We start from the raw sequence: 15,110 nt of genomic DNA on the forward strand, positions 1-15,110 counted from the left end.
TTAAGTTATTTTTCCTTCAATTTGTCCCTTTTCTGTCCCTTTTAGTACAGACTGGCAATGGTTCTGTTTATACAGATCCCACAAAACTCTTACTGGTTTTCTATGTAGTATACAGGGATCATAACCATCAGATAATAGGATTTTCCACAAATCCCTCCTGGATAACTCCATCTCCAATTCTGGCTTTTTCTGAAATGACTGACTGGTTCTATTTCTGGTCCTCATGTTCTCTGGTGTATCCCTTTCTGGAAGCCCAGAATTTTCCAGACCGTCGACTTCTGATTTATTTGTACCCAAGAGTTCAGTTCTCAGCTTATCTCTTTCCTGTCACATTTCACTATAAGCTGCAAGCAGAAACCAGGCTGCACTTTCCGCATTTAATTTGGGAATCTCTTCAGCTAAGTATCCAGCTTGTGGCTTTTAAAATTGCTTTCTATCCAAAACCAGTAGTCAATTTTGCCAGATTACCTGTCATTTTAAAACAAATATTGCCTTCTTTCCAGTTAGCAATGACACATTCCTCATTTCTGTCTAAAGCCTCATCAAAGGCACCTTTAGAGTCCACATTTCTACCAACAGTCTCTTCAAAGCATTCTAGGCCTTCACTATTAAGATCCTCACAACTCTTCCAAAATCTTCCTCTTATCCATTTAAAAAGCCATCCAACATGTTTGGTATTTGCAGACCACAGCAGCACTCCACTTTTCTGGTACCAAAATCTGTATTAGTTTGTTAATGCTGCTGGAATGCAATATACCAGAAATGGAATGGCTTTTATAAAGGGAATTTATTATGTTACAAGTTTATAGTTCTAAGGCCATGAAAATTTCCAAATTAAGGCACCAACAAGAGGTTACCTTCACTCAAGAAAGGCTGATGCTGTCCTGAACACCTCTTTCAGCTGGGAAGGCACATGACTGGAATCTACTGGTCCTTGTTCCCAGTTTGCTGTTTCCAGCTTCTGATGCCAATGCTTTCCTCTGTAAGCATCTTTGGGCTTTCACTCAGTTCCTCCAGGACACAACCCTGGATTCTGGCTTGCTTAGCATCTCATAAGAAGGTACACAGTGATGTCTGCTAGGTTCTGCCCATGTTTAGGCATCTGCTCTCTCTGAAAGCACTCCAAGCATTTCCAAATGTCTCTGTCAGCCCTGAAGGAACTGTTCTCCAAGCATCTGCATCTCAGGTTTCTCCAAAATGTTTCCTCCTTTAAAGGGCTCTAGTTAACTAATTAAGACCCACCCTGAATGGATGGAGTCGCACCCACAATTGGGTATACCACATCTCTGTGCATATAATCTAATCAAAAGTTTCTACCCCACAGTGCTGAATCAGGATTAAAGAACATGACTTTTCTGGGGTACAAAGCAGCTTCAAACCATCACACAGGCTATTTTAATATATTGGGATAAAGAAAACTAGCAATGCCACAAGCTACAACACAGAGGAGTGGGCTCCCAACTTCTTTTTTTTTTTTTTTTCTGTTTTTATTTTTTTAATTTTTTATTAATTAAAAAAAATTACAAGTAACAAACATTCCCAACACATACACTCAGCAATTCACAATATCATCACATAGTTGCATATTCATCATCATGATCATTTCCCAGAACATTAGCATCAATTCAGAAAAAGAAATAAAAAGACAACAGAAAAATATAACAAACAGAAAAAAAAAAAATTTTACAGGCCATACCCCTTACTGATCCCTTTCATTGATCACTAACATTTCAAACTAAATCTATTTTAATATTTGTTCCCCCTATTATTTATTTTTATTCCATATGTCCTACTCTTCTGTTGACAAGGTAGATAAAAGGAGCATCAGACACAAGGTTTTCACAATCATACAGTCACACTGTGAAAGCTATATCATATAATCATCATCAAGAAACATGGCTACTGGAACACAGCTCTACATTGTCAGGCAGTTCCCTCCAGCCTCTCCGTTACATCTTGGATAACAAGGTGATATCTACTTAATGCGTAAGAATAACCTCCAGGATAACCTCTCGACTCTGTTTGGAATCTCTCAGCCATTGACATTTTGTCTCATTTCACTCTTCCCCCTTTTGGTCGAGAAGGTTTTCTCAATCCCTTGATGCTGGGTCTCAGCTCATTCTATAGTTTTTCTCAATCCCTTGATGCTGAGTCTCAGCTCATTCTGGGATTTCTGTCCCACGCTGCCAGGAAGATCCACACCCCTGGTAGTCATGTCACACGTAGACAGGGGGAGGGTGGTGAGTCTGCTGCTGTGTTGGCTGGAGAGAGAGGCCACATTTGAGCAACAAAAGAGGTTCTCTTGGGGGTAACTCTTAGGCTTAATTTTAAGTAGGCTTGACCTATCCCTTGTGGGGTTAAGTTTCATATGAACAAACCCCAAGACTGGGGGCTCAGCCTATAGCTTTGGTTGTCCACACTGCTTGTGAGAATATCAAGAATTCAACTTGGGGACTTTGCAAATACTTTCCCACTCACTGGTCAAATCACTGTGGGATTCATCAGGGCATCACCTGGACAAACCAACAAAATCTCATGTCCTATACAAAGTTCCATGTACTTAAGGTGTTCAATCAACTATCTACATAAGTTATATTAGGAGATGCACTAGTCAAAGTATAGATTTGTACCAAATAAACAGTTTTTGCTTTAGTCTCACACATTAGTTGAAATTTTTAAATATTAAGTACCATCTATTTTCAACACCCTGCAGTAATGACATTCTTTTGTTCTTCCTCATGCAAAAACATTTTTTAAATTTGTACATTTAGTCACTATCATTATACACTCTAGCTATTCCTAGATTGCACCATCTCAATCTTTATCATCTATCTTTCTTTGTGATTTCATTTATGCCCCAGCCCTCCTCCCTCTATCATTCTCACATGCAGCTTCATTCAGTGTTTTAACATAATTGTATTACAGTTAGGTAATATTGTGCTGTCCATTTCTGAGTTTTTATATTCAGTCCTGTTGCACAATCTGTATCCCTTCAGCTCCAATTACCCAATATCTTACCCTGTTTCTATCTCCTGATGGTCTCTGTTACCAACGAAATATTCCAAGTTTATTCACTAATGTCAGTTCATATCAGTGAGACCATACAGTATTTGTCCTTTTGTTTCTGGCTAATCACACTCAGCATAATGTCCTTAAGGTCCATTCATGTTGTTACATACTTCATAACTTTATTCTGTCTTACAGCTGTACAATATTCCATCTTATGTAAATGTCGCAGTTTGTTTAGCCAACTGTCTGTTGATGGACATTCTGGCTGTTTCCATCTCTTGGTAATTGTTAATAATGCTGCTATAAACATTGGTGTGTAAATGACCATTTGTGTCCTTGGCCTCGTGTCCTTTGAGTAGAGACAGCATATAGATGGGTCCTGTTTTTTAATCCATTCTACCAGACTATGTCTTTTGATTGGAGAGTTTAATCCATTAACATTCAGTGTTATTACTGCATGGGTAGTACTTTCTTCTACTATTTTGCCTTCTAGATTTTATGTCATATCTAATTTTCCTTCTTTTTCCCTTTACTCATAGTCTTCCTTTCTACACTCTTCTCCACACCTCTCTATTCTTCATATCTGTCTCTAGTGTTCCCTTTAGTATTTCTTGCAGAGCTGGTCTCTTGGTCACAAATTCTCTCAGTGATTTTTTGTCTGAAAATGTTTTAATTTCTCCCTCATTTTTGAAGGACAGTTTTGCTGGATATAGAATTCTTGGTTGGCAGTTTTTCTCTTTTAATAATTTAAATATATTATCCCACTGTCTTCTCGCCTCCATGGTTTCTGCTGAGAGATCTGCACATAGTCTTATTGGGCTTCCCTTGTATGTGAGGGATTGCTTTTCTCTTGCTGCTTTCAAGATCCTCTCTTTCTCTTTGACCTCTGACATTCTGATTATTAAATGTCTCAGAGTATGTCTATTTGGATCTGTTCTCTTTGGGGTACGCTGCACTTCTTGGATCTGTAGTTTTAAGCCTTTCATAAGAGTTGGGAAATTTTCAGTGATAACTTCCTCCATTAGTTTTTCTCCTCCTTTTCCCTTCTCTTCTCCTTCTGGGACACCCACAACACGTATATTCATGTGCTTCATATTGTCTTTCAATTCCTTGAGTCCCTGCTCATATTTTTCCATTTTTTCCCCTATAGTTTCTGTTTCTTGTCGAATTTCAGATGTTCCGTCCTCCAGTTCAGAAATCCTAAGTTCTGTCTCTCGAAATCTACCATTGTAGGTTTCCATTGTTTTTTCCATCTCTTCTACTGTGTCTTTCATTCCCATAAGTTCTGTGATTTGCTTTTTCAGACTTTCAGTTTCTTCTTTTTTGTTCTTTCCTTGCCTTCTTTATATCCTCCCTCAATTCATTGATTTGGTTTTTGATGAGGTTTTCCATGTCTGTTCATACATTCTGAATTAATTGTTTCAGCTCCTGTATGTCATTTGAATTGTTTGTTTTTTCCTTTGACTGGGCCATAACTTCAATTTTCCTAGTGTGATTTGTTATTTTTTGCTGGTGTCTAGTCATTTAATTACTTTAATTAGTTTATTCTGGAGATTGCTTTCACTTCTTTTATCTAGGGTTTTCTTGCTGGATGGATTTGTTGTCTATCTGTTCTTTAAAATTCCGTTCAGCTTTATCTGTACCTTTAGCTTAAGTTTTGTTTAACAGAGGAGAATTTTTCAGTTCTTGTTTTCTTGTTTCTTGCCCTGCTTGTGTGGTGCCTTTCCTCCACACACACTTAGGAGGATCTACTTAGATATTATAGACCCCAGCCAGATTTTCCCAGACCAAACTGGCCTCCTATCAGGAGGAAAGAGTCACCTGCGTCGGTTTTCCCTGAGGGTGAGACCCAGCAGGTTGAAAGAGTTTCCTGTGAAATCTCTGGACTCTGTTTTTCTTATCCTGCCCAGTATGTGGCGCTTGTCTGCCTGCAGGTCCCACCAGCATAAGGTGATGCGGTACCTTTAACTTTGGCAGACTCTCCCTTCTGGGGGCATGGTGGAGACAGAGGAGAGGTTGTAGGCTGGTTTTAATGGCTTCAAATTACCAAGCCCTGGTGTCTGAATTCCTTGATGGAAGGATTCCACCTGGGTGGGGCTTCAACCCTCCCCTGGGGAAGGCACAAGCTCCAGATAAGCCCCCAAAAGAGCTCACTTCTGCCTATGCCTGGGGCAACTGCAGCCTGAAAAGTCCTGCCACAGTATCCAGAGGCAGTCAAGCCTTTGTAGATACAAAGCCACAGAAACTTCTGTTTCCTTCTTTTTTTTTTTCCCCCTTTTTCTGTCAGTCCTGCCCCCTTGGCACCAGGGCAAAAATGAGAAACCTCCACTTTGATCAGGTTCAGCTAAGCTGGTGGCCTATTTTTAGTAGTCAGAATTTGTTAATTAATTCCACAATTGGTGTTTGATTGTGCTCAGTCTCTGCTGCTGGTAAAGTCCTTTCCTTTCCTGTTTGGGAAGCGGCCTGTGGGGGAGGGGCGCTGGTCGCCGCAGTTTTGGGAACTCACGGTTCTGGGGGGTGCTTGCAGCCGGTCCAGGTGGTCCAGACTGGGGTACGCTGTGTTTCCAGTCACTATCGTGGCTCCGGGAGCTGTTCTGTACTGTTTCTGGTTATTTAGTAGTTGTTCTGGAGGACGAACTAAAATGCTCATGTTGGTTGGAATAGACACTAAAAGTGAGTCCTTTTATGACACCTTTTCTACATACACATGGTCCTGGAATGTTTGCCAAGAATTACTTTCCCCTAAGGACTGAAGGCTATATGATGCCTGCATGAATAGAAATTCCTTCCACAATGCAAGATTCTCCTCCTCTTCAGATATCAGTGAATGTGACACAGACACAGGAAGAAAAAGAAAATGGAAAGTTTCCAAAGGATCTCAACAATGAAATTTCTTCATTTTCTAAACAGCTCATCATAAACTTCTTTTACACAGTAATCGATTATGGCGTTGTTAAGCCGCCATCTTGACCCGGAAGTCCCAACTTCTTAATCAGTCTTATCCTGACACATTCCACTGGAGTAAATGAAAACTGCTCATGGCGAGAGGCCTCTAGTCCTGGGATGCCAGTTGTCCCAAGGGCTGAGCTTGAGAGCCTCAATAATTTGACATCCCTATTAATCCAGTCGCAGCATAATTTGGGGATCTCTTCATTAGGGGAAGGAATAATGAGGGAGAGAGAGTATTTTTTGGCTATCTGCGTAGTAATAACTCTTAAATCTCTCTAGTCTAAACTTATTTCTGTACTTCTGTCTTACCTCATCAACCACCTGAAGAACACTGCCACCTCACTGTCTCATAGCATATAAAACTTCATATATCCAGAACCAGATCCCTCATCTTCTGAATCAAACTCTTTCCTCCTTGAGGATTCTGTATCTCAGTTATGTGCCACCATCTACCCAGTCACTGAACCTAGAAGGCCAGGAGCCATCCTTAACTTATATTTTTTCCTCATTCCTGGCATCCATCAGTCACCAAATCCAGCCACTCTCATTCTCCTAAAGATTGTTCATATCTGTCCCCTCTACTCCATATCTATTACCATCACCTTAGTTAAGGCCCTCATTAGGTCTTGTTGGACAACAGCCTCCAACCTTGTATCCCTACTTCTGCAGCTGCTCCCCTCCAACTATTCTCCACAATTGCTAGTGATCTAACATGAAGATACAAATATGCCACCATCCTACTTAGAAATGAATGTTTCCCTCTCAACAATGGCAGGGGTTTTCAATTTTATTTTCTGCTTCACACAACTGAGGCATTTATCTCACTTCTCTCACAGTGACTCACTACAGCATGATTTTCAATGAGGAAAGGGCTCTCCCCAACCTCACTGAGATTACTGATTTACAAGATTAAGTGTAAGAGCCTGATTATGACAGACAAAGAGTTGCCTGCCTTTCCTCCATCATTACTCCTTCCTCTCACTTTAAACCTGATGCCCCAGCAATGCCAAAGTACCTGAACCCCCTTACCAATTTCAGAACGTTTATTACCTTTGTGCTTGTGTTTATACTGTCTCATCTTCCTGAAACACCTTCCTATCACCACCCCTTCCTCAATTTCAGCAAATCCTTGAGGATTTACTCAGCTTAGCATCCTCTCCCAGACAGTTTCCCTCCCTGTCCTAGTCTGGATTGGATGCCATCTTTGTCACTCCTATTATATCCAGATCCTCCCTGTTTTAAGTCATCTGTATTTTTAATATTCTTGTAAGATTTATTATCTTATTTTTCCATCTACTCCTAGTTCACATGTCCCCAGGAGGCACTTCCAAATGTATAAACTTAGTGATTTTCGAATAACCTGGGAATATAACTCTTGGGATATCTATAATTGTGGCCCCCAAATCCTTGACATTTTAAGGTGACCTCAGTAAATGCTCACTTTCTCTCTCTCACATTCCTTTTCTGCTCTCACTGCAGGTGAAGAGAGCTACAGATACCTATAACTTAGGAATTGCCCTTGAGCATCAGAAAGAAATGCTAAACCTCTGGAGAAAGATTCGAGGGGATTTGATTGGAATAGACACTAAAAATGAGTCCTTTTATGACACCTTTTCTACATACACATGGTCCTGGAATGTTTGCCAAGAATTACTTTCCCCTAAGGACTTAAGGCTATATGATGCCTGCATGAATAGAAATTCCTTCCACAATGCAAGATTCTCCTCCTCTTCGGATATCAGTGAATGTGACACAGACACAGGAAGAAAAAGAAAACGGAAAGTTTCCAAAGGATCTCAACAATGAAATTTCTTCATTTTCTAAACAGCTCATTATAAACTTCTTTTACACAGTAATCGATTATGGTTTCTTGCTTTTGAAATGTTGACATCTTCTGGATTCTGACCAGTAAAAATATCGTCATAAAATGTTTTCCCTCTCCTAATTCTTTTCTAGTCAATAAATGCTACTTCTTTAGCAACCAGATGTGCACTACTATCCCCACTTGGCTCAAAACTGCCTGGGTCTCAACAGGCAGGAGAAAAGCTGAAAGCAGGTAGTTACCTAAGGACTGTGCTGCCCTTTCTGAGCTCCAAAGGACCCTCTAAGCAATAAGAGTCTGAGCTTATGATTGCTATAAATGGCATTAAGGTTTTGATTGTTCATGAAAGAGGCCAGAGACAGTGGATGACAATGTTCTTTCAGTTTCAGGAAACAGTATCACCAGTCCCTGGGTAACCTTGATTTAATGAGGTATTCCTTAGCCACACAACTGCAAATCCATCTCTTGACAACTCTTACAGATAACTGATCTCACTCATTAGATGTATATCCTTCCTAGTTCAACTCTTGAAGTTCCTAGGGAATTTTACTATGGTTCTCAAAGGTTGACCATAGAGAGGCAGACTACATTTGGACTCAGGAAATTTAGATCTATCAGGACCAAATCTATATTAAACTTTGATCCAATGTCAGAATCGTAAATGTGTTCTATTTCCTATGCCTAAATATGACCTAAAAACGTAATGAATGAAAGCAATCCAGGAGAACTTAGCTCCAATTCTGCTCAGATTCTTCAAAAAAATTCTACGAGGCCAAATATCATCCTCATACTAAAGCCAAATAAAGATACCACAAAAAAAGAAAACTACAGATCAATATCTCTTAAGAATATAGATGCAAAAATCCTCAACAAAATACTAGCAAGTCAAATTCAATAGTATAATAAAAGAATTATAAACAATGACCAAGTGGGATTTATCCCTGTTATGCAAGGTTGCTTCAGTATAAGAAAATCAATTAATGTAACACACTGCACTAATAGAGTGAATGAAAAAAAAACACGATCATCTCAATTGATGCAAAAAAAGGCATTTAACAAAATACAGCAGCCTTTTTTGATAAAAAGACTAGGAATTGAAGGAAACTTCCTCAACATGGTAAAAGGCTTATATGAAACGCACCCAGATAACATCCTACTTAATAGTGAAAGACTGAAAGCTTTCCCTCTGAGAGTGGGAACAAGACAAGGATGCCCACTGTCAACCTGTTATTCAACATTACAACGGAAGTTCTTGCCACAGAAAAAGAAATAAAAGGCATCCAAGTTAGAAAAAAAGAAGTAAAACTTTCCCTATTTGCAGGCAATATGATTGTTCTAGTTTGCTAGCTGCCAGAATGCAATATACCAGAGACGGGATGGCTTTTAAAAAGGGGGAATTTAATAAGTTGCTAGTTTACAGTTCTAAGGCCAAGAAAATGTCCCAATGAAAACAAGTCTACAGAAATCTAGGGAAAGATACCTTAGTTCAAAAAGGCCGATGAAGTTCAGGGTTTCTCTCTCAAGTGGAATGGTACATGGCAAGCACAGTCAGAGTTTCTCTCTCATCTGGAAGGGCACATGGTGGGCATGGCATCATCTGCTAGCTTTCTCTCCTGGCTTGCAGTTTAAGGCACATGGCGAACACACTCAGGGCTTCTCTCTCAGCTGGAAAGACACATGGCGAACGTGGCGTCATCTGCTAGCTTTCACTCCTGGCTTCCAGTTTTGTGAAGCTCCCCGGGAGGTGTTTTCCTTCTTCATTGCCAAAAGTCACTGGCTGGTGGACTCTCTGCTTTGTGGTGCTGCAGCATTCTTTGCTCTCTTTTTCTCCAGAATGTCTCCTCTTTTATAGAACTCCAGTAAACCAATCAAGACCCACCCAAATGGGTGGAGACATGTCTTCACCTAATCCAGTTTAACAACCACTCTTGACTAAATCCCATCATCCAGGGAGACGATCCAATCACAGTTTCAAACATACAGCATTGAACAGGGATTATTCTGCCTTTATGAAATGGGATTTTGGTTCAAACATGGATTTTCTAGGGGGCATACTTTCTTTCAAACCAGTGCAATGATCCTACATACAGAAAATCCTGAAAAATCCACAACCACAATCTTCTAGAACTAACAAATGAATTCTGCAAAATGGCTGGGAACAGGATCAAACCCCCAAAATTAGTAGAGTTTCTATACACAAGCAATAAACAATCAGAAGATGAAATCTAGAAAAAAATCCATTTACTAAAAAATCCATAGGAACTTAAAAGATTTAAATATCTAGGAATAAATTCAACCAAGGATATATGCAGAAAACTACAAAACATTGCTTAAAGAAATTAAAGAAAATCTAAATAAATGGAAGGGTATCCGTGTTCAAGGATGGGAAAATTAAAAATCATTAAGATGTCAGTACCACCCAAAGCAATTAAATTCAATGTAAAGTCAATCAAAATTTCAACAACCTTCTTTGGAAATGGCAAAGCCAATCATCAAATTTATATAGAAGAGGAGCACAGGCACTGGCAGCCAGGGACTCCAGGGTGCCTCAGAAGAAGTATAATATCTCAGGAAGGTAATTATGGAAGATGGACAATATCCAGTAGTGATGAAAGTGAGGATGAAAAGCCAAAACTGGACAAGCCATCTACCTCTTCTCCCCACCATGCTGGGCAAGGAGCAGCACATGAGCCATGGTACACCTGTTCCGGTGCTCAGAAAGCTACCCACAAGAGGAAAAATAGCACCCATGAAATTCAGCAACACAGATTCGATTTAAGAAATTTCACCTCTCAAAAGGCAGAAAAGTGGCTCCCTGGAAGACTTGGGTTGCTGTCTCTCCAGCAGTGATCAGGAAGCTGCAGCCAGAAATATACCAGATGCAGGCTGAGAAAGTGATGGTCAAAGAGGAGTCTCCCAAAGACTGTGCTGCATTAAGAACTGGGAATCCCATCAGCCACAGGCTCAAAGAGGAGGAGGAAGACGAGTACAAGACATCAGGGAAAGTCCAGAAAACCCGTCCAGTTTTATCTCACTTGGTTCTCAGGGATCAAGCCAAAATACAATTCTGGAGCCCTCCACATCAAGGATATTTTATCTCTGCTATTAGGGACACTTGTTTCTTCTGCTCAAACGACTGCTTTGACGTGGACTGGCTCATAAAACAGTATCCACCAGAGTTCAGGAATAGACCAAGCTTGCTTGTACATGGTGATAAAAGAGAAGCTAAGCTCACTGCATGCCCAGGCAAAGCCTTATGAGAACATTTCTCTCTACCAGGCAAAGTTGGATATCACATTTGGAAATCTACACTACACAAAAATAATGTTATTGCAGTATGAAGAAGGCCTCCGAGTTGTCATACACACCTCCACCTCATTCATGCCAACTGGCACCAGAAAACTCAAGGAATAGGTTGAGCCCCTTGTATCCACAAATTCCCCCTGGGACCCAAATTCTGGAGAATCAGCTACACATTTTAAAGCTGACCTCATCAGTTACTTGACGGCTTATAATGCTCCTTCTCTCAAGGAGTGGATAGACATCGTCCATGAACATGATCTCTCTGAAACAAGTGTTTACCTTATTGAATCAACCACAGGGCATTTTCAAGGAAATCAAAAAGATAATTGGGGACATTTTAGGATCAGGAAGCTTCTGAAGGAATATGCCTTATCTATACCTAAAGCTGAGTCAGCCTATTGTAGGTCAGTTTTCAAGCATTGGCTCCATGGGGGCCGATGACTCAAAATGGTTATGCTCTGAGTTTAGAGAAAGCCTCATAACACTGGGAAAGGAAGTCAGGACCCTGGGGAAAAGAATGCTGTTCCTCTTTACCTGATTTACCCTTCTGTGGAAAATACGCTAACAAGCTTAGAAGGAGGTCCTGCTGGGGGCTCACTTCCCTATAGCATCCAGACAGCTGAAAAACAGAACTGGCTCTATTCCTACTTTCACAAATGGTCAGCCAAGACATCTGGCTGCAGCAATACCATGCCACATATTAAGACATATATGAGGCCATCTCCAGATTCAACAAAATTGTTTGGTTCCTTGTTACAAGCACTAATCTGTCCAAGGCCGCCTGGGGAGCTTTAGAGAAAAAAGGTGCCCAGCTGATGATCTGCTCTTATGAGCCTGGAGTCCTTTTCCTCCCTTCAACATTCAGCCTGAGCAGCTTCAACATGAAACAGAAATTCTTCACAGGCAGCAAGGAGTCGATGGTCTCCTTCCTTGTGCCACATGATTTGCCTCTAGAACTTTATGGAAGTGAAGACAGGCCATGGATTTGGAATATTCCTTTTATCAAAGCACCAGATGCACACGGGAACACGTGGGTTCCCTCCTGAGACTTGTAAAGCAAAATTGTAAAATTTAAGTGTAAGACAGCAAGCCTGAAATATTGGATTTTCTGGTTGTTTATACTGGATGTTCGCTTCCCTTAAAGTCTGCTCTGTACCCCTAAGACACTTTTTGCAAAAGCTGCTCTTGTGAACATGGATATTGGTTAGATTTTTAATGGTCATTGTTAACATTCTCACTAAAGAAATAAAATATTGTCTTAATTCACTTTTATATACTTTGGAATAAAAGCTATTAAATGTCACAATGTTAAAAAATAAAGATACAAATTATCCTCTTGGTGATTAAAAATAAAAAATTTATATGGAAAGGTGAGGAGCCCCAAATAGTAAAGCCGTCTTGAAAAAGAAGAATGAAGTTGGAGGACTCACACTTATCAATCTTAAAACTTATTACAAAGCCATAGTAATCAAAACAGCATGGTACTACTCCCTCTCAAAGCGTTCCTGCTGCCACATTTGGACCTTGCTTCTCCAGCCTCCAGGGCACGATCCATCTTGCCAGCTTGCAACCCACAGAAAGAAATGTTCCATATCGTTCTCTTGCGCTGCACATACCTTGAGGTGAACAAAAAGTTAAAATAAATTTTAGCCATGAGGGAATCATGCACATCTAGGCTGGTCAGTGTGACAATCATATCAGTGCCAAGTTCTGGGAGGTGATCAGCAATGAACAAACACAGCATTGACCCTACAGGAACCTACCATGGAACCGCAACCTGCGGCTGGATCGCATCTGTTTTCTACAACAAAACCACAGGTGGCAAATACGTTCCTTCGTGCTATCTTGCTGAATCTAGAACCTGGAACCTGGAACCTGGACTCTATTCACTCAGGTTCTTTTGGCCAGATCTTCAGACCAGACAATTTTTTTTTGGTCAGTCTGGGGCAGAGAACAACTAGGCCGAGGGCCATTATACAGAGGGGGCTGAGATGGCTGACTCAGTCCTGGATGTGGTATAAAAGGAGGCCAAGAGCTGTGACTGCCAGCAAGGCTTCCAACTGACCCACTCACTGGGCAGGGGCAGGCTCTGGAATGGGCAACTTGCTCATCAGCAAGATCTGTGAAGAGTATCCTGATCACATCATGAACACTTTCGGTGTGGAGCCCTCATACAAAGTGTCTGACACTGTGATCGAGCCCTACAATGCTACCCTCTCAGTCTACCAGTTGGTACAGAACACAGATGAGACCTACTGAGTGATAATGAAGCCCTCTTTGACATCTGCTTCTGCACCCTAAAGCTGACCACATCAACCCACAGAGACAACCACCTCATCTCAGCCACCATAAATGGTGTCACCACTCGATTCCACTCCCCTGGCCAGCTCAGTGCTGACCTCCATAAGCTGGCAGTCAACATGATGCCCTTCCCACATCTCACTTTTTCATGCATGGCTTCGCCCCTTTGACCAGCTGTGGCAGCCAGCAGTACCAGGCCCTCCCTGTGCCTGAATTCTCCCAGTAGGTCTTCAATGCCAAGAACGTGATGGTTACCTGTGACCCCCACCATGGCCAGTACCTCACTGTGGCTGCTGTCTTCTGTGGGAGCTGTCCATGAAGGAGATGGATGAACAGATGCTCAAGGTGGAAAACAGAATAGCAGCTACTTTGTGGAATGGATCCCCCACCATGTCAAGACAGCTGTCTGCAATATGCCCACCCCTTGACCTCAAGATGGTGGTCATCTTCATTGGCAATAGCACTGCCATCAGCACTCTTGAAGCGCATCTCAGGGCAGTTCACTGCCATGTTCCACTGAAGGGCTTTCCTCCACTGGTACACAGGTGAGGGCATGGACAAGATGGAGTTCACCGAGGCTGAGAGCAACATGAACGACCTCGTCTCCGAGTCACAGCAGTACCAGGATGCCACCGCAGAAGAGGAGGAGGATTTCAATGAAGGGGCCAAAGGAGAAGCATAAGGCAGAACCCCATCACCTCAGGCTTCTTAGTTTCCTCAGCTATCTTCTTCATCTGCCCCTTTCCTCTTCCTCAGAATTGGCATTTTCTGCCAGTTCCCCCCCCCCCTTGGAGGGGGATGATTCTTGAACAGTGCGGCATATAGTAGGCACTCAAATAATTTGCTATTTGTTGAATATCTCCTCTCTTTCCACTCTGGAAAACCTAAATTTCTGGCATTCTGGGTAGCCCTTTATTTCCTTCTAGCAGCCACTCTTTCCATCTGTCCAGTTAATAATCTTCTCTCTGCTCTTAAGGCATTTCTCCAAAATGCTGGGTCCCATCCAGATCCCATTTAGAATAAGGAAAAGGCATGGGATTTTACATTCTAGAGCAGTTTTGAAAGGGGGATCCAGACTCTTTAATGATTATATAATGATTTCCAGGGACTTCCCTGTTCCTGTCTCAGTGCAGGGAATGTGTTACAGTATTCTCCCCACTTTCCGTTTCCTTCCAAGCTCTGTCCTAAGCTCTCAATTCCCTTAGAAAGGGTCTGCCCTACTCTCTCAGTGGGATCCTTCCCTCCCTCCCTCACACTGGATACCTTCCTTCACTTAGTCCACAAAGAATATAGAGATTGACCTTGATCCCTAAGCCTCCAGAAAGCTTACCACCTTCTCTTACCCCAAAAAAGGAACTGAAACCCTGACATGGAAAGGTGTGTGCTGCCACCTAAGTATTTGAGTCAATTTCCTGGAAAAGGGGACAGAACACCCTCCATCTATTGCTACTACTCCCTACCCCCATCCTTAGTTTTCTTCATATTCTATACTTCAAATTTCCTTTTTTGTGTTGAATTTGTTGCTTTTGTTTTCATATTGAAAAGACGGCATTGCCCCAAGGGACAAAAATAAACTGGAATTGAAAAAGAAAAAAAAATTAGCATGGTACTGGCACAAGGACAGATATCTAGACCAATGGAATATAAATGAGAGCCCAGAAATCAATCCTTACATTTATGGACAATTGATTTTTTACAAGGTGGCAAAACCACTCAAGTGGGAAAG

At 41.4% G+C, this 15,110-nt stretch overlaps 1 protein-coding gene and 2 pseudogenes across 9 annotated transcripts in view; all 3 read left to right on the forward strand.

Annotated features, from left to right (window-relative positions):
• The window catches only part of EFCAB3 (EF-hand calcium binding domain 3), a 104,212-nt gene extending 96,323 nt beyond the window's left edge, over nucleotides 1-7,889 (forward strand). For 4 of the 9 annotated variants that reach the window (XM_077163468.1, XM_077163469.1, XM_077163471.1 and 1 more), the window contains one exon: nucleotides 7,438-7,887. In XM_077163468.1, coding sequence (XP_077019583.1) covers nucleotides 7,438-7,764 — 327 coding nt within the window. In that variant the 3' untranslated portion in view covers nucleotides 7,765-7,887. Of the gene's footprint in view, nucleotides 1-7,437 lie in introns of all 9 variants that reach the window. The other 5 variants (XM_077163473.1, XM_077163467.1, XM_077163475.1 and 2 more) reach the window with 2 other exon arrangements.
• Nucleotides 7,890-8,793: 904 nt separating this feature from the next.
• Nucleotides 8,794-12,129, forward strand: LOC143686964 (tyrosyl-DNA phosphodiesterase 1 pseudogene; annotated as a pseudogene).
• Nucleotides 12,130-13,139: 1,010 nt separating this feature from the next.
• LOC143686967 (tubulin beta chain pseudogene) lies at nucleotides 13,140-14,390 on the forward strand (annotated as a pseudogene).
• The last annotated feature ends 720 nt before the right edge of the window (nucleotides 14,391-15,110 follow it).

Source organism: Tamandua tetradactyla, chromosome 6, assembly GCF_023851605.1.
Source record: "Tamandua tetradactyla isolate mTamTet1 chromosome 6, mTamTet1.pri, whole genome shotgun sequence".
Lineage (NCBI taxonomy): Eukaryota > Metazoa > Chordata > Mammalia > Pilosa > Myrmecophagidae > Tamandua > Tamandua tetradactyla.